Source organism: Cervus canadensis, chromosome 18, assembly GCF_019320065.1.
Source record: "Cervus canadensis isolate Bull #8, Minnesota chromosome 18, ASM1932006v1, whole genome shotgun sequence".
Classification (NCBI taxonomy): Eukaryota; Metazoa; Chordata; class Mammalia; order Artiodactyla; family Cervidae; genus Cervus; species Cervus canadensis.
Window position 1 is genome coordinate 31,608,570 of NC_057403.1, and position 20,336 is coordinate 31,628,905.

Consider the following 20,336-nt stretch of genomic DNA (forward strand, 5'->3'; position numbering starts at 1 on the left):
CACACACACATACCACACACAACCCATACATCTACATCACATTACACACTACACACACACACCCCCCCATACCACACAGCACATACACAGATACCACATAATCCCCAACATACACACATCACACACACACACACCACACATCACATCACACATACCACACACAACCCATACATCTACATCACATTACACACTACACACACACACACCCCCATACCACACAGCACATACACAGATACCACATAATCCCCAATATACACACATCACACACACACACACCACACATCACATCACACACACCACACCACACACACATACCACACACACATATCACACAAAAATACCACACAACCCACACACACACACCACACATCACACACACACATACCACACACAACCCACACATCACATTACAAACACCACACACATACCACACACCAAATCACACACACCACACACACACAACTCAGCACACACACACACGCACATATATCATACATACCCCATACATCACATCACACACACCACATTACACACACCACACAGCACACACACATGCAGACACCACACAAACCCCTCCCCACACACCACACAACCACACACAGACACTACATATATGCCACGCACATTCACACACACAGAGACACCACATACATACCACAGACACACACATACACAGAGACACCATTCACACCCCACACATCACATACCACACAACCACACACACACAAACACCACACATATACCACATATCACATCACACAAAAAACACACACACACATACCACATAGCACACACACATACAGATGTCACATAAACCCCCTACACACACACACACCACACAACCACACACACAGACACTACATACATATCACACACATGCAACACACATATTCACACACACATACTACGCACACACCACACATACACACACATCACACAGTGTAGGAGAGGATCTCTTCACTTGACCCATTGCTCTTTCTCCAAGTAGGCTGAGACCTCCACTGTTTCAGGGGAGAAAGACCACAGTTGAGACACAAGGATAGTTCGTTCTCAGCATTTGAGTCTCCACCTGGTAAATTCAGGGCCACTAATAGAGTCCTCCAGGGTTATTTCGACGGCACAGGTTCTAGAAAGCCCCCGTGCACCTCCCCTGAGCACACCCTGGAAGAGCCCTCAGCGGTGGGTTTCTCCATGTGGCTTCACCTCCAAGTTCCTGAGGGGCTTTGTTTGGGTGACTGCCCCCTACCACCCAGTCCTCCAGATAAACGCTCCAGAGTGAGTCCACGGGATAAACCCACAAACTTTAGATATCTTGTTCCAAAATGAACAAAAACCCAGTTTCACTTTCTTTATAATCCCTAATGTGTAATAACCACTATTGCCCTCTGCCTTGAAGCCTTTCCTTGGCTCTCAGGGGCTTCATCATCATGAAGAGGACAGGGAAATGCCTCTCAGACCACTGCCAGCCCGGCTGGGTGCATTTCTGGCCAGCAGACCAGGGTCGGGGGTGGGGGGGGCGGTGAGCATATCCCCTGGGGAATCCTGGCCCTGCCACGGTGTTGTTTCTATTGCAAACATCCCAGCTGTTTCCCAGCCTCCCTGAGGGCACATTTCGGTGTGCTCGGGAGGCAAACGTCTCACCACAGTGGCCTGGACTGCGTGGGAGAAACCGTCAGCACATTCAGCGCTCGGAGGTGCAGTCAAGGTCTGCTCTTCACTTTGCTTGACAGGACAAATGCCGAGCCCCATGCCGGGAGCCTCTCCTTAGTCAGCGCCACCCCGTCTGGCCTGCACTAGGCTGGCTTTAACAAAGCCCCAAGCTTCTGCCAAGGAGCGGGTCAGTGGGCCACCCAGCCCTCTTCTACCAGCCGGGCTCTGCCCGAGACTTGGAAAGGCGTTCTGTGCAGCCCTGTGGCCCAGGCAACCTCAGACCCTGCCAGCAGCTCTGTCCAGTTGAATGATTGTCCACTTAGGCCCATAATGAGTCCAAATCTACTTGGGGGATCAGACAATTCGCCCCAGGCCTCCAGGGCAACATGAGCCCTCTGGTCACCTCCATGATATTTGGATTCAATATCTTTGCATCTGCTTGTTGCAGGAGCCACACACACAGATGCTTTCAGAACCCAACAGATGATAGGAGTGTGCGAAAGAGCGGGGTGGGGGGCCACCCCCCTCTCCTGGAGGGGAACTGTCACCCAACGCCATCAGGAGCGAATACTAGGACCTTTGACTGTCTAAGGAATGTCTTACCTCAAGATTTCTACATGCAATATCCCAGTTATTAAATAATGGCATGCACTTAAAAACTTTTTCAAGCCAAGGACCCTATTCTGCAGACTGCATCTGGTCTATGAAACTTGTGTCTGGGAAAAGCACGATGAGTGTTGAGCCTTTCATCCACTGAAGGAAGCAGGATAGCCAATGGGGGTGCCTTTCTGTGGGGAAACTTCTCACAATATTTTAAAGGAATAGGATGTGGTCCCAAACAATGCATTGCTAGAAAAGAAAGTTTTGCTAGAAAAGGCATAATAAATTAAAAAACCGCCAGTTCATCATTTCATGGACTAGTGAAATTATTGAAACCATCTTACATTAAACCAGCTACCCACTGACACATGGCATAAGATGTATATTCAATTTTGGAATATCATTGATAACATCTCCAAGTCGTTGTATCATAAATTTTAAGAAATATACGACCAGTGGTTTAATTAGTTCACTGTACCTATTTTTACATGGTCATGTCTTTCATCATTCTGAGCCTCACTTTGCACTTGATATTCGAGGAAACTTGACTGTTCTGGGGAGTTATTCTGGAACTATTCAGAGCAAGTTCCCTATAGCACTTCTCCAAAAATGACAGGGGGATTCATTTTATTCTCTTTGGAAATCCCTTTATCAAGCTTTTAAGAAGGGCTTCATGTGTCTAACTTTTGTATGTGTGTGTTAAACCGCAAAAGTGCTTTTGCTTTTAAGTTGGGGAACCGAATATTTTTCTGTATTTGCACCCTCTATTTGATATTTATTTAGTCTTTCTACATATCTTTACTTAGTTAATACCAGGAGAGATAAATATGGTGGTGCCTTTGCAGCGAAGCTTCAGTACATTAATATAAATTGTACACTAATTCCCCCAAAGCATATATATGTTGTAAACCTGAAGACTTTTCACACAGCTGCTTATTGCTAAACAGTGCCTTGTCCAGAAGGGGACAATCTGTGTCTCTAATTGCTGTCACTGAAGCCGAGATTCATTATGTGACTTTCCCATTAAAATGTGAGCATTAATTTGTATAATGAAATATCACCCACTGCAGTGTTCATTAGCCATGCCCTACTGTATACGGCACATTGTTAGCTACCTAGAAACTGTAGTTAATTTCACTAATGGATATTTCCCTACTTAGTGTTTGGTAGGAAATTTATACTGTAACATTACCTCTTAAACTTTTAAGGAAATTTAAATTCAATCAATTATTTTCAACAAAAGTTTGGGATGTCATTAAGGCAAGAAAAGCAAGGATGGGGGACTGTGGAGGAAGAAAATGGGCTTTTAGTTCATCTTAGAGAAACGGTGGAATTTTAATTCAAAACAAAAAGAAAAAAAGGAATCATCTCCTTTTGGGCAAGTGGGTCTTTTGTTTTTTCATCATTACACAGGTGGCTGTCCCCCACGAAGAACAACAACTCACACTCTCCTTTTAGAAAAGGAAATGGGAAGCGCGCCCATTTTAACCAATCCTTTCTTGAACATTTATTCAAAGTGCTTTTATAAATGTTAAAACAGCCTGGTTACCTCGCCTAGAAGAGGAAATACAGACGCATCAAAGGTAAGCTGTGTGCGTATCAGGTGTAAGGCACCTGGCTTAGGTGGCTGAACTTTCATCCCACCCACATCTGCATACCAGTTGGTGCTTAGTTAAAAGGCAATTTCCAGAAGGGCAGTGGGAGTTTATCTTCTCCACGAGACCAGCGTCTACTCCACCCCACCTTCCACGCCAGCGCCAGGGCGCCTCCACCAGCCTCTGTGGCCATGCCCCTGCCTCACCACCTCCCTAAGCTCCTTGTGCAAAGGGTAAACAGAGGCAAGCCGGGTCAAGGGGGCCTCAGGCCAGGCTGAGTTAGGGGAGGGGAGGAGCCAGGGTGCACAGTACTTCCCTTTTAAATCGCCGAAAGGCTGCGTCAACACACCTTGTGGGTACAAGTCACTTCCTTTCCTCCCGCTGGTTATGGTGTGGACACACACTGTCAAAGAAATGTTGCATTAATTCCCTAAAACAAGCCAAAGGTTCACCCAGAAAAGTAAAAATAGCAGTACAGCACAGTGGTTAAAAGAATGGGATTCTAAATGAGGCAGATCTGAATTATGATCTGTAGTCAATGCTGGGCAACTCCAAGTGGGTAACCTCACGTCTCTGAGGCTCAGTTCCCTCCCTTGCAAAGGGGATGAGGTGGGGAGGAGAGGAGGGGGTGGGATGGGAGGGGTGGAACCTGGTCTCCAAGGTGCTGTGAGGATTAAGGGGTGAATAATAATAATCCATGAGCAGTGAGCCGCACTTAGCAGTGTTTGCACATGTGAGTGCATAGAAAGTGATGACTACAGTGACTACCTTTGTCATTGTTATATTATCCTTGTTGGCTGAATTTTTCTGTGGCCATTGGTTGCTGTCATGCTGTGTAGACAGCCTCAGTCATGAAGCAAGAAAACCCCCAGGGTGTACCTCCCCCCAAGGAAGGGCTCCCAGCCCTCTGGAGGGACTGCAGGAGAGAAGGTCTCTCACCCCCACCGCTTCCTTCAGACCCATCAGACAAAGAAGACTCATGCCTGGTGCCAAGAATGCAGGTGAGCCCCAAGGAGGACACCCTGTGTATCCCACCCAGGCAGCACCCAGCCACTGCATCCTGGAGGAAGCACCCAGAAGGGTAGGCAGCGCTGGGCATGCCCTTTAGCCCACCCTGAGACCCCCAGAGAACCACTGCTGGCTTCCCTGTGCAAATCTAGTCCCATAAAGAGGTTCTCAACTCTGGGCCAGAGGCGCACATGCAGCAAATAAAAACCAGATTAATAAACCACGCGCATACTTTGAGAGGGGACAAAAACTAATGAGATTTATTTTTAATTAGTCTCTGAACTTTAGTGCCTCCAAGTTTTCATGAGTGAGGTTGCTTAGTACATTTCTCTACACTGGTCATTCCTGAGACAGCAGGCATCACCAGGGACACTCGACACACAGGTGGGCCAACACACGGGGTGTTCTATCCTTCTGGGGCTTGTGGGAAACACAGGCCCCTCCAGCCTTTCAGGAACTGATCAGCACCTGCCAATCTCCTGCACAAAAGAGACACACTGGACCCTTCAGAGTATCCCCAAGGTGGTACTGGAGGAGGGGGAAGTGAGGGAACGGATGGAGTGCTTTTGCAGGCAGCTCTTAGTGAAATGACTGGCTGGCCTCAGTCAAGGGCAACCTGGGGGCCTCCCTGCCTCCTGCTACATGGATGACTAAGTGTTTGCTGATGCATCTCTGCGATGGTTAAGTGTATGCATCAACTCGATAGGGCCACAGGTTGCCCAGATGTTTGGTCAAACACGATACTGGATGTGTCTGTGAGGGTCTTTCTGGACGAGATTAACATTTGAAGAGCAGACCAAGAAGGAAGATTGTCTTTCCCAGTGTGGAGGGCCTCACCACTCGGCTGAAGCCTTGAATAGGACACATCTGAACAGGGAGCTGTCTCTTTGAGCTGGAAGGCTAGTCTTCTCCTGTCCTGGGACTCCATCTCAGACTAGGACTTAAACATCAGCCATCTTGCTTCCCAGGCCTCTGGATTCAGACAGGAACTTATACCATCCCCTGTCCTGGGCCTCCAGCTGCTGGCTGCAAATCATGGGACTTCTCAGCCTCCATAATCGAGTGAGCCAATTCCTTATAATAAAGACCTCTCTCTCTTTCTCTCTCTCTCTATATATACTAGGTATAGGTATATAGATGTGTATATATATGTGTGTGTGTATATGTGCATAGATATGTATAGATATAGATATAGATATAGATATAGATATACATAGGGGCTTCCCTTGTGGCTCAGCTGGGAAAGAATCTGCCCGCAATGTGGGAAGCCTGGGTTCGATCCCTGTGTTGGGAAGATCCCCTGGAGAAAGGAAAGGCTACTCACTCCAGTATTCTGGCCTGGAGAAGTCCATGGACTGTATAGTCCATGAGGTCGCAAAGAGTCAGACACGACTGAGCAACTTTCACTTTCACTTTCAGATATATATAGATATGTGTGTATATGTATATTGATGTGTATACATGTATATAGGGCTTCCCCAGTGGCTCAGCAGTAAAGACTCTGCCTCCGATGAAGGAGTCACAGGATATGCGGGTTCAATCCCTAGGTCAGGAAGATCTCCTGGAGGAGGACACAGCAACCCACTCCAGTATTCTTGCCTGGAGAATCCTCATGGAGAGAGGAGCCTGGAGGGCTACAGAGTTGGACATGACTGAAGTGACACAGCATGCACACTCAGCACACAGACAAATGTATATTGAGGTCTATATATATGTATGTTTGTTGTCCAGTTGCTAAGTCGTGTCTGACTCTCTGTGACCCCAAAGACTGCAGCATGCCAGGCTTCCCTTTCCTTCATTATCTCCCAGAGTTTGTTCAAACTCTTGTCCATTGAGTCGCTGATGCCATCCAACCATCTCATCCTCTGTCACTCCCTTCTCCTCCTGCCCTCAATCTTTCCATAAAACATATACATATATATGTATATAGATGCTTCCCTGGTGGCTCAGATAGTAAAGAATTTGCCTGCAATGCAGGAGACCTGGGGTTCAATCAATTCCTGGGTCAGAAGGTTGCCCTGGAGGAGGAAATGGCAACCCACTCCAGTATTCTTGCCTAGAGAATCTCATGGACAGAGGAGCCTAGTGGGCTACAGTCCATATGGTTGCAGAGTCAGACACAACTGAAGTGACTTAGCATGCATGGACACATGAATATATATGTATATATGTGTGTATATTGCATAGATGTATATAGATGTGTATATGTATATATAAAAATGTGTATATATGTAGATTGATGTGTCTATATATGTATATGCACACAGATGTGTCTATATAGATATATACATAGATACATATATATGTATATAGATGTGTAAACACACACTGTTTCCCTGGAGAGCCCTAACTGACACAGTCTTTTTACTGTCTGGCTCTGAATTCCAGTCACCAGCACTGTGCTCTAGTAGACAAATCAGACACATCTAGTGATTTGGTCCTAATCAGCCAGACTTTCAAACAGGAGAGGAGTTCCGCCTTCCCTCGGTGGAATCAGCAATCAACATCTTCCCTGCAGTAGCCAGAGTGGGGCAGCCCTAGGACCTGAGGGTCCTCTGGGTGCTCCTCTCTGTTCCCCATAGATCTGGCTGGAGCTCGGCGGCAGCCGAAATGTTCTAGCTCCCTGCAGGCTCTGCCCAGCCCCCAGGTGTTCAGAGCAATCTGACTGGTGCATCTGCTGAGAACCTCTCTAATAGACAGGTGTTGGAGAAGAAGAGCAGTAATTGAGTTAATGTAGCAGAGTTAAAAAAGGAAAGTGGTTTTTTTTTATCAGTTGATGCTATACGATCAAAACTTCCCACAGAGGTGGAGTAGGACAGAAAGATACACAGAGAATATACCACCTCATATCCTGACCAATTAAAATATATTTATTACACATCAGATTTTTAATATGCTCATATGGGTTCATTATAGAAAAACTTCAAAAGATGGCATTTTGGAAAACAACTGTTCTATTTTGGAAACTGCTGTCCTCTGACCATGTCATCTGGAAACACAAAACCACAAAGAGAAAGGGGAAGGCAGTCCAGGACGTCGCCACAACTGGGGCCCCTATTAACTCATTCATTAACAAACCACTTGATTTTGATTTTTAATTACTCACGTAATCTATGCTTTTACATTGTCATAATGGATGTTTACTTTGGTGATTTATAACATGTAACACTTTCTGTTCTGTTAAAAAGCACAACTGTAAACATTTTCCAACTTCTTTGTTCTTTGATAAAAAAGGAAATTGATCTTTATCTGGTTACCATTCTGCCTTTCAAACCCTGCAAATTCTGCTTCCAAGGAGGGCTGGTGTGATGTTTCCATGACTTCGTTCATTTTCAACCTTATTCTGGGAAGTTTCCAGAATGCCTCGGTCCATGGCCCTATGTCGCTTGTCTCAACGTCACCAAAGACTGTTGGTCACAAACTTCAGAAGTTTACGAAGCAAAAGAAGCAGATGTTTGGACAAATACAGTCTTCCTCAAACTTTAAAACTTTCAAAAGCAGTATCCATTTGTTTCTACTCAGGTTCAGCAAGACTTCTTTTTGCTGGCTTCAGTCCTAACTTACCAGGAATATGCTCTGGCATTTCCACATAAACCACAGTCCAGCTGAGGGTGGGTGGGGGGGTCCCTGGGTCAGCAGAGCTCCTGGCTGGAAGACCCTGCCTCTTTCCTTCTTGACCCACACTAACCCTAGCAAGGCCAGTCTCACCTGCGGTGAACCATCACCTGCCTGGGAAATCCTGGCCCCAGAGCTTGTATCTACATCACGAGAAAGGGCAGAACCACCCTCTCACCATACCTGCCTGGACAGGTCTCTACACCTGTAGACAGCAGGATGGTGGATGTCCTGGTGGACTGTCTCCCACAGCCTGGCAGTCTGTGGGTCCCCAAGCCACAACATTGGGGGCCCTGGATACAACCTGAGAAGGAAAGTGGACATTGGTGTGGTTGGGAAAGCTGTCTTGTCCTGAACCCTTTCGCTGGGATGAGTTCTCTGAGAAGGGGACATGGGTGCCACTCTGAAGGTGAGGGCACAAGCCGGTGGGTGACCTATCTTACAGAGAAGTGCAAAGGTCCTGAGGCAGGAACTCAGGGACCCATCCCTGAGCTCCATCCACAACCATGAATCTAGCACCTGCAGGGTGGCTGCCACATGGTAGCTTCTGACCAGCTTGTGTGTGCAGGGGGTCTTTCTAGAAGGACCACAGTTTCCCAGGGAAGAGTCCAGGTTCCCCACTGCACTCACCCACTCCACGCTACCCAGCATAGAGCCGGTACCGCAGGAGAAGGGTCACTCACTTATTTGGTCTGTCATTCAACCTCTCAAATAAATGTACTGTGCCTCTGCTAAGCTATAGTTTACTGCAAGGTACTCTTGCAGGCCTGGGATTCTGTAGCAGTTAAAAAGGTGGACAATATTACCACCCTCACTTTCTACTTGGTGGAAGATAAACAACACATAAGGAAACGAACTGAACTGAACAAGATAATTTCACAAGGTGCTAAGTCTATGAAGAAAATAATACAGAGGCACAAGGGATATTTCAGGCAGAGTAGTTAGGAACAGTCCCTCTGAAGAGATCATGTGAAGCTAAGCCCCCAGTGACACCTGGAGGAAGACCAGTCCAGGGGGAGGGGGCAGTAGGTGCAGAGGTCCTGCGGCAGAAGCAAGGCCTCTTGCACAGGAGGAACAGGAAGACTGCAGTGGGGTCACAGGGAGGTGAAGAAGGTCAAGATGGTCGGATCCCATGGACCCCAGGGGGTGACAGGGCCTGCTGCAGAGTCCGTGCATGTTAGGAGTCCTCTCTTGCCTTGGGGTGACCCCATGAGAGAAAACTCTAGGACAGGGAGGGACAGTGGTGACGCCAACTGTACCCAGGCTGCATAGAAAGATGGCAGCCCGTAGCCACTGTCCATGACCACCTGTCCTCAGGACGCTGGGTGGCAGGGAGACCTGTGCGCATGGGTGAGGGTCCAGGTGAGGGCTCCCTGTCTTCCACAGCACGCCGAACACGAGGCCTGTATGCACTAAATATCGTGCACAACCCTGAGCTTTATTGATTCCTTGGGAAAGAGACCACAATTATTTTTGAAAATAGATGGCATATTTGTCTATCCTCTGAAGCAGCTCATACTCCAATAGATAATGTGTCGGGAGAAAAATCAAAGAAAATGGAGGTGTCCATATCTCAGATAGATTTTTTTTTTTTTTTTTTTTGTATTGGCAATGTGCAAACAACTAGCAGAAAAGCTAACAAGAACCATGACCGAGGCTCGAGGCAGAGAGACCAAGAGAAGCCCTCACTGTGAGGGGCTCAGGCACTGCCAGCACACGGGAGATGGCAGTAGCCCAGAGGCTCGGTTAAGAGCATCTCAGTCTGTCTTTCGAGGAGATGCAGTGGAGAGCTACCCATTCCCCTCGCCATCTGTCCAAGTCCCAGGTGTGGGCACGGAACCCCAACGGGGCCGGAAGCCAGCCTGCCTTCACAGACCTCCTACGTGACCTGTATATTTACAGTCTGAGCTGGGGTCTCGTCATCTGCACCTGAAAGACCCCTGGTCCGTAGGAGGATGTAGGAGGTGCGACTTCAGTGCAGCAGAACGACACCATAAGCAAAACGTTTCGGGGCCTCGGACAAAGCACCATCACCCCGAACCTGGACCATGGGAGACCCACGTCCATATGCCGTGTATCATTCAGGAGGGTGAGTGTGGGGCAGGGAGGTAGGTCGGGAGGGTCAGTTCAGACCCAGACAGTAGTGCACAGACCGGCCCACAGAGGTTAGACCTGGGATAGGAGCGTGGCAGCCTGGGCCTCCTCCTCCGAGCTGTGCACCCAGATTTCTCACCTGTGTGTATCCTCAGGTGGACCTTTAGGTGATGGGATGTCCGGAAGGTTTTCCCGCAGTACGGGCAGTCCTTCATGGCCGATCCTAGGCTCCTGTCACGAAGTAGTGCGGGCTGCTGGACGCCGGCCGATCTCCCAGCCTCCTCGCCAATGTCTGCAGCGGAGGAGAAACGTTCTCACATCACTTCAGTACATGTCAGAAGTTGTTCACACCAAAACTGCTAACACCACACAAAGTTAAACATGTCAATACTACACCTGTCTATTTCATTCTTTAAATCTGACAGAATGCTGACAATTCATGTATTTTCTTGTTATTCTCTTAAATTATTTCATCTTTCCTATCATCATTTTAAGCAGCATATGGTACCTTTATATTGAACTGAATTAAACAAGAAAAGAAACAGCTGTGTCAGCAGCTGGTTTGATTTCTTCTTTTGCTTAGCTCCTATTAAGTATTTTTTTGCAAAAGTTTAAAAATGTTGGTGTTTGTTGAATCTGATTAATTTATAATATGGACTAGCTGGAGAGTTTGCTATAGGATCGAAATCACATTTGCATTATATCAAGCAACAAATGGAAAAAAATGCGTCTCGGCTGAGTCCCTAAGACACACAGACATACAGCTATTTTGGGACAGGAAAGAAAATTATCCCAAACTGATCATTTCTTCCTTGTAGAGTCTTGCCTCCATCGCTGGCTGGTGTAATCTCATGAAAGAGAGAAGAAAAAGTATGGAAATGTGGTTCCACAATTAGCCCATGATAAACATATAGTGACATATTCAAAGTCATGTGCAGAAACTCAGCTGCAAAACTCCCATAAACTTAGAGCACCACAGTTAAATCTTTGTGCAGTGACTTGAGAACTTCCTCTGTAAAGTATCAATACAAATTTTCCTTCCTGCTGTTATTTGTTATGTAACCCAAACCATTAGAAAATGGAATAAAATTTACATACGGCTGCCTTCTGCACAGAAATGATGGGACATAATAGTAAATAAAACTGTGAAAATATCTAGTGGTTGGGAGGATATGTTACTGCAACACCCGAGGCCTGACATCACACTGCCAAGGAGGCGACATCAGGGGGTGGGGCAGGAGCCGGGAATCTTGCCTCGAGAAGGGGAGGCACGCAAGCCTTCTCCCCTGGCCTCCCTGCCGGACTGGAGGCTGCTGCCTGGCACAGAACCCAAGCCCCCGAGGCTGGCAGGGTCCTGGCCACAGCTTCCGGCCCACCCTCCAGGCCTCGCGGTAGATTCACTATGAGAACAAGGGGACTTTCTGGGATAATAAGCAGACCTGTGAGTTCTGCAGAGAGCAAAATAAACAAGATTTGTACCTTCCAAGCAATGGAAAATGCAAATTGCTTTTATTCTTCAACATCCGTTCCTGGTGTTCTCTGCTCACAGCCAAAAGGGACAGACTTATAGGCCACGAACAAGGTGAAGGCAATCGCACTTAATTCTAATCTGGATGTTTGCTCGGAACAACGGTAGAACGCTTTGGCTTCAAGCATCCTCTGTGCATTCAGACTGTGTGCCACCCTGGAAAGTTTCCTGGAAGGCTCACTTTGACTCCTATTCTCCCCAACTCTTCTAACCACCCTTGGAAAAGAGTTGTTCAAAGGGTCTAATTGCCCAGCTTTTTCCTCAAAATTTTACACAGGTAGGAGGACTCGGTTCATCCACATCTAGAGCCCACCTGACCTACCACTAGCTTTGTGCTTTGTCCACAAGACTGTGGAAAGACTTCCAGAGATGGCTACTGATAAGGGCAAGCAGGCACAAAGGAGGCTCTCAAGATCATGGCAGACAAATGCCCCACATGCAGTCATAGCGGCCAGTCCCACGTCCACAGGTCACATCCATGAGGACTGCCGCCACCTCTGTGTTAAAGAACCAGTTTGCCAACAGTCCAGGAGGAAAATGGCCAGACACCAGATGCCCATTCCAAGTCAATCACATCCTAGGTATAAACAACTGGGAGGCCAACTCCTACTCATCTCGCCATACCCACATAGCCACCCAATACCAAACCTGTTGCAATTGCTGTCCCAGTGTAACTCAGCTTATCTTTTGTGTGATCATGAGGTCAGCTTAAAATAACAATGAGCCTAATTAAAATTCTGCCCAAGTGCTCCCTGCAATGGGGTTAAGATATCCTATTTAAGTTAGGATGTCACGAGCCGTCACTTGAATGATGAACAGAACTAAGTGTTGACTTCAGCACAGGAGGAGGCAGGTGTGGGCTTTTGACGCCACATCCCTGCCCATCCCCATGTCCCACTATCAGCAGTTGAGCACCTCCCCTAGACCCCCCTCCATTGGAGCCTCTGGGGAGCAGTCCAACAAAGGAAAATAGAGAGTAGGGGGAAGGCATTTCCACTGCAGCTTTTGGTGAGCCCTGGCCCAGGGCATGCTATAGATAAATAGACAGATAAGGCCGCCACCATGCGCTCCCACAGGCTTTACAGAAGGTGAGGATGAGCTGCGTCCCACTATATGTCACTCTAAGTGATGGCCTGTATCTGTTTTCCTTTTATCTTTCTATCTTGGATATGTGTGGCCCAATAAAAAGAATAAATTTGTAAGATAAACAGCTTTCTTTGCAGATTTAAGAGTCTAATTTTCACTTTACACAGAATTTTTTTTTCCCCCCTTGGAGGGCCAGAAGGCCTATGGCGTTTACCCTTAGACTAATCCAAGTAGAAAAACAAACTTGAGTGAGGATGAAGGGGAATTGTGGGTGGTCCCAGGAAGTGTCCGGAGAGGCTGGAAGCCAAGTATCCTCAGTGATGGTGGAGGAAGGCCCACCCGGCCGCACTCTCCCAGGGCCTGTGTGTGAGTCCCTGCCTATACATGGATGGGTACCCTTAAACAAGGTGTGCTAGACTAGGCCCCGCCCCGCTGAGAATCCAAGAGGCTGGCTCAGAGGGGAAGATGAAGCTGTTAACTCTGATTTCTTCTCTCCCCAGGGTGTAGAAGCACTAGCAGCTGTCTTTCCGCAAGACTCTCCAGACGGAGTCCCAAGGCTCTGCCTGTGGCCCCACACAGCCAGCCAAGGACACATCCATGGTCCTGGTTATGGACAGACCAGTCCTTCCCCAGATGATAGAAGGGAAGAAGCATCATAAAAAAAGACATGTGTGACCCTTTGTCAGGCCACATATGGATTGCTTTTGTTTGTGCTTTTTTTATATTCCGTTTTCTAAAATCTGCAGTATCTCTTCTCTCTGATCAGACCCTTGCTCTAAGTGTGTTGAGTAGAATGAAGCTGGGCATGTGAAAAGAGGTGGGCCTCAGACTTGCTGTCTGCTCCTCCTGCTCCTCTGCGAAAGCACCGCAGCCAGCTCCTCAAGGCTGGGGTGTCCCCAAGAGTGGGGACATCGGCTGCAGGCAACACGACCTCAGCCTGAGTGTGCTCTGGGCCTCACAGGATGGGGAAATAGCGGAGAAGGAGGTCCTGGGACCTCTGTTTCTTTTCCTGACCCCACTAAATAATATGCCATCTATTCTTCAGGAGGGGATATCTTATATAACGGCTCCTTCCAGGCTCCTCTGTCCATGGAATTCTCCAGGCAAGAGTACTGGAGTGGGTTGCCAGGCCCTCCTCCAGTGGATCTTCCCAGCCCAGGATCAAACCCGAATTTCCTGCATTGCAGACAGATTCCTTACCCCTGAGCCCCTGGGGAAACATGTGGGGTTTATATATGTACATGTGGGCTTCCCTTGGTAAAGAACCACTACAGACACACACATTGGAGAAGGAAATGGCAACGCACTCCAGTATTCTTGCCTGGGAAATCCATAGACAGAGGCGCTACAGTCCACAGCGTCCCAAAGTAATCAGACATGACTTAGCGACTAAGCAACAAAATACACATACAGACAATGTTATACTCCTCAGTCACAACAGAATGAAATTTTGCCATTTGCAACAACATGGATGGACATGGAGGGTATTCTGTTAAGTGAAACAAGTCAGACAGAGAAAGACAAATACTGTATGATATCTCTTACATGTGGAATCTAGAATATACAACAAACAACTGAAGAATACAAAAAAGAAACAGACTCACAGATATAGAAAACAAAGCAGTGGTTTCAGGTGGGGAGAGGGAATGGGGAGGGGAAGTATAGGAGCAGGGGATTAAGAGGTACAAACTATTGTGTCTAAAACATGCTGCAAGGATATATTGTACAATACTGGAAAGATAGTCAATATCTTATCATAGCTATAAATGGAGCACAACCTTTAAAAACTGTGAATCACTACACTGTATGCTTTATATATATATTTATAATATTACATATCAATTATACTTCAATTTAAAAAGATGTGTTTGGGGGGGGGGCGGACATTGAACAACTGACCCTCGTGATTTTGTCATCTCAAGGTCAGAAACCTTGCCTTCTATGTTTCCATTTGCTTCTCCTAATCTTCTGAGTATATAGCAAGGTTGCCCTAGGTCAAGGTGATTGAGGTGCATTACCTTTCCTAGAATTCACAGAGGGAGGGACCACAGCTGTGGGCTAAAGAAGGGGCTGGGAGATTAAAAATGGTTGTGGATTATGTTAGAATCCTCATCATCAACTAAACCACAAACTGGCAGTCCTGGAGAGACAAAGAATCAGATGCTTAGAAAGAAAAACAACTTTTCAAAAGTTAAAACCTAGAGGCACATAAAACACCATCAGTAGCTACCTGAATCCATCCCTGAGACTGGTTATCTTGTACACAAATATATTTTGAATTTCTGGGTGCCTCATTATACACTTAACCTTACTGTTATATTTGTTTGGAATTTAAAAACTTGGTTTATGAAATAATTTTGCATTTTAAGGGTAGATTCCCTCCCCCCATGGTTATCTTTAAATACTTGACTTCCTTGGTACATATCTAAAATACCCTTGTTTGCAGAGAAGGAGTCAGGAGTCAGAATCTCTTCCTTGGTCCCCAGTGCCTGGCTGTCCTTAAGCAAAACCTTTCACCCCACCCCAGCTGGACTTACTGGCCCTTCCCCTCCAGCTCATAATCCTGCGATATTGTGAGCCCCAAGTCCACTGCAGGCTGTCTTCACCCACGTTGTGGCCTTTCCTTCACCCACCCTAGCCTACGAGCCCAGTCATTTCAGTCGTGTCTGACTCTTTGTGACCCCATGGACTGTAGCCCTCTGTCCACACCCTCCTCCAGGGGATCCTCCTGGCCCAGGGATCAGACCTGTGTCTCCTGCATTGCAGGCAGGTTCTTTACTGCTGAGTCACTGGGGAAGTCCGAGCCCATCCTAATCAGAAACGGGGATGGATTTTAGAGAGATGGGGAGGAAATGACCATGAAAGGGGTAGTACATGCTTCAATATATTCCACGAGCCCCGACTTTTCCCAACTGCCTTTGCCCTAAGTTGGCGCCACTGACTAGTCCAGGCAATGGCTGTAGGCACTGAAAAGAGATACACGGAACCATGGCTGCCTCCCTCTCCTCCCGGACACCCTGTCCTTGCAACACAAGTGTTGAGGGGGCAGAACCGAAAAATAGAGGATGCCTGGATCGCTGAGTCACCAGATCAACCCAAGACAGACTGTGCATGAATGAGAATAAATCTTGGCTCTGTTAAGTCCTGGAGACTTGGAGACTTGTCCCAGTGGGAGGAATCAGGAACCAAGTAGTATGAACCTTCTCCTGGTGAAGCCTTTTGGGTTTATACCCTGTTCTCCAGGTAGTCCTATTAATTCACATTATGTGACAGAGAACAAGGTCCAGAGAGACCAAAAGAGGCAGGGTGGGACCAAAAAGAAATAGCAAAGAGAGGTTTCTTTTTAAACTGTGCATGTACCCTTACTGCTCACCTTATCCTGCCAGGCAGCCTTACCCTTCACACGCCCAAAAGTACATTCTGGAAAGATTTTCAGTAAAAAAAAAAAAAAAAATTGTAATGATGATGATGATGAAGATAGGCCCATGAAAGGAATGGAGAGCTGTCCCAGGAACCTCAGTGGGATGAGGGAGCTGTCCATACACCTGAGTGCTTACTATTTTACGACATAAAAGGCCACGGTATTTTAATTTCTATGAAACTCTTAGTATAACAGTAAATACATTTTCCCAGATGAGTCGTGCAGTTCATTCTGAAAGTCTGCCTTGTGCAAAGAGCATCTCAAAAGCACAGCTCTCACTTCATTAATGAAGGAAAAAGCAATTTGTGGAGTCTAAAGGGTGAGCAGGACACCGAAAAATCACATCTTTCTTAATTTCTTTGCCCACATATGTCAGTGTTTTAAAATGGTTTCAGGGTAGAAGAAAGAACACTTTGGAGAGAAAGTCCAGAGGAATGTATAGTTCCTCTTAAAAGCTTAACACTTTCCCTTATTTTGAAAACTTTAAAATAAACAGACTCAAAACAATTACTGTGGTAGGGGTCGCTGATGAAGGGTTCCTTTTATTTTTAAAAACGACTATAAATTAATGGTGTGCATAAAAATTATAACATTACCGTAAACAATTGTACTTAACTCTTGGAAAACGTAAATCATGCCTTAGGTCAGTATTAATTTGGTGTCTCTGTCGTTTCATCAAAGTTCTCTGGTTTATGATGGCCATATATAGTCATGTTAAACAGTTAAGCATTAATATGGATTGGCAAAAGTATTTGTTTAAATAGAGAGCTATTTTGGAAAAGGATGACCACTTGTGAGAAGGCAACAGCCAGCTTCCCTGTGGGTCCTGAGGACCAGGGACCGGCTGGGCTCCCTGGCAAGGCCCAGCTCGTGACAGATCACTGGTCACAGAGGTGAAAGTCCTCCATCATCGCCTTCCTCACCTCTGACCCAGACTCAAAACTGTGCAGAGCATCATTTGCTTTTAGCAAGATAGAATTTCTGGAATTGGGGAAATAGGTCACGAAAAGGCTAAAATTTGGAGGAAGAAAAAATATAAGATACTAGGATCTCAAACAGCTTCTCTAAAGCAACATTTTGATGAGTTAAGTGAAAATGAATCAGAAACATATGGATTAAATTTCCCTTAAAATACACAAGGGCTTCAAAATCAAGCACTGTGGGCCAAATGTGTTTCTGGTTTTACCAAGCCCAGAGCCCTTTCCTAATTGTCAGGGGAGTGTGCGGAACCCCCCTGCTGGTGACTGGGCCACCCATGGGGTCTCTTCCCTTTGGCATTATGTGACGCTGCCATTGACAACACGCTCTGTGATCCTTGGGTTGCCAGTTCTCCCAAGGTGCTCAGGGCTGGCTGTGGGCGTGCGCTTTTAGTCCCCAGGCTGGGAACTGTGACCATCGAGGCAGCAGGCAGGATGTGGGACTCAAGAGAAGCAACCCCTGACAAGACAGACTGCGTGATGGATTTTTCTGGGCTCTGCACACCTCTCTCTTCCCTCTGGCCTGCAGGGCAGGGACACATCCCAGAAACTGATCAGGTGAGCCAGAGCGGAACAGGGTCAACTATGGACTGGTCTGGGTGAGGAGAAGCAGGTAGGATGAGACTGGAGAGGGATGCCCCAGGGAGATGCCATCTCCTGGGAAAAGCCTGGCTATGGGCAGGGGAGGGACAGGCCATTGGCTCTGTCACTCTTTAGAATAACCCCTGACTCCTCATGGTCTCCCACCCCCACCTAAGTGGCCCCCGCTGCTCTTCTGACCTCATCCCAACTCTACTCCTGCCTTCCATCTATCTGTTTTCCTCAAGGCCTCCTGTCTGGTACCCCACTTTTGTTCCTGTTGCCCCAGTTCAGTTCAGTTCAGTCACTCAGTCATGTCTGACTCTGCGGCCCCATGGACTACAGCACGCCAGGCCTCCCTGTCCATCACCAACTCCCGGAGCTTGCTCAAACTCATATCTATCAAGTCGTTGATGCCATCTCATCCTCTGTCGTCCCCTTCTCCTCCTGCCTTCGATCATTCCCAGCATCAGGACTGTTTCCAATGAGTCAGTTCTTTGTATCAGGTGGCCAAAGTATTGGAGCTTCAGCTTCAGCATCAGTCCTTCCAATGAATATTCAGGACTGATTTCCTTTAGGATTGACTAGTTGTTGCGGCCCCATCCACCTAGAATTCTCTCCTCCCAGAATTCACACAGAGACTCACACTCAGACTTTAGTCCACCGCCTCTCCTGGGAATGCTGTTTCTGACCACACTGTCTGGAGCAATTCTCCTTGACTCCACATTCCCGGGGTGCTCTCTCTCTGGTTTGTCCTTCAAGGAACTATCACCTATTGCAGATGCTAACTCACCTACATATTGGTCTGCTTACCACCTGTCTGCCCTTAGACACAAGCTCCACGCAAACAAGGACCACGCACTACGGTTTGGTGTTACACCCCCAGCACATGGTAGGCGCTCCACTCATTAGCAGGTGTTCAATAATACTTTGAAAAAATGCACCTACTCTTTTAAACACGCCCTTTTAAAATAAATAGAAGAATCAGAAGAGGCAAGCAAACTGGAATTCAGAGGGTAAGATGAACTCCTGACTACAAGAGGAAAGTTGCTTTGTGTAGTCCTGGAGGAACTGGCCCCCTGTATGAGCAAAATATCAGAAATGCCCCCAAAGTGCTCAGCAAAGACCATCTGGGGCTGGAGTGTGAAAACAGCAGGTGGGCAGGATGTCAGGGGCACCTGAGGAGGCTTCCTGAAGGAGGAGGCCTCAGGCTGTCTCCTGGGTCTCTCTCTCGCCAGGTGGGAGGAACCACACACATACAATTTAATCAGCAAGATCACAAGACAGTTTGAGAGAAGATGGTGGCGTGTCGTTGAGGCACCTTCCACGATTTCATTTGCCTACTTCCTGACTAAAAAGGAAGATGTCATTGCACTGGAAGAAACAGCATAAAGAAACAGTAATCAATAGAAAAGCAAAATAAAACAGATACTTAAAAAGTAATCCATGCCCCCAATCACTACTGTAATTGTTGCAAAATATTTGTTATGCTTTCCCTTCTTCATAATTTAAATTACATGTTCCTTTCTTAAAAACACACACAAAAAAACTATAGACTATAAAAGCCTCTACTTTCAGTAAAGCATAAATTCCCAAAAGATTTCTATGTAATTTATTTTCTTTAAAAAAACTATAGCTTTTAAGGTCCTCTTAAGGTAATTTACAGCCCCCTCCTTTATGGTTGGGGTGGGGGCTAGGGAAGGTTGGAGGAGATCGCTTTGACTACCGCGTAGTCTTCAGGAATTCTTACTTAAGTGACACTGTGAACAAGCTGGACCGATCTTTTTCAAAATGCGCTTGGTCAGTCGCCATAACCTGTGAGCTGAGTTTTCTCAAGGGACGGACACACACTGAAAGGAGAAGGAATGATCTGGAGATAACGCCTCCCCTGGAGACAGGTTTTGCCATATTCTTTTTTAAACAAAGAAGACATCTTAAGCACCTTGCAATATCTTTCATTTAATCGTTGGCAGAAGGCAAGTCCCTGATGAACACTGGCCTGTGTCTTTCTCTTTAACCAGCTGAGTGATCCAAGCTTTTAATATAGCCGTTCCAATTATTGTAAAAGTCATCTAGTACCTTATAACCACAAATATTGACAGTTTATTGCACAACACATTCCTGACATTTGAAGGTCACACCATACATAATACATACTCTTTTATAAAAGTGTCTGGAACAAA

The 20,336-nt window shown here is 46.7% G+C and overlaps 1 protein-coding gene across 7 annotated transcripts in view; it reads right to left on the bottom strand.

The window, feature by feature from the left end:
• Positions 1 to 20,336, bottom strand: part of ZNF536 (zinc finger protein 536) — a 446,058-nt gene that overhangs the window by 156,696 nt on the left and 269,026 nt on the right. For 5 of the 7 annotated variants that reach the window (XM_043437645.1, XM_043437643.1, XM_043437646.1 and 2 more), the window contains 2 exons: positions 10,702 to 10,854; positions 4,195 to 4,248 (listed from right to left, as the gene is read on the bottom strand). In XM_043437645.1, the coding sequence (XP_043293580.1) occupies positions 4,195 to 4,248; positions 10,702 to 10,854 (207 nt within the window). The remainder of the gene's footprint in view (positions 1 to 4,194; positions 4,249 to 10,701; positions 10,855 to 20,336) is intronic. The other 2 variants (XM_043437647.1, XM_043437649.1) reach the window with 1 other exon arrangement.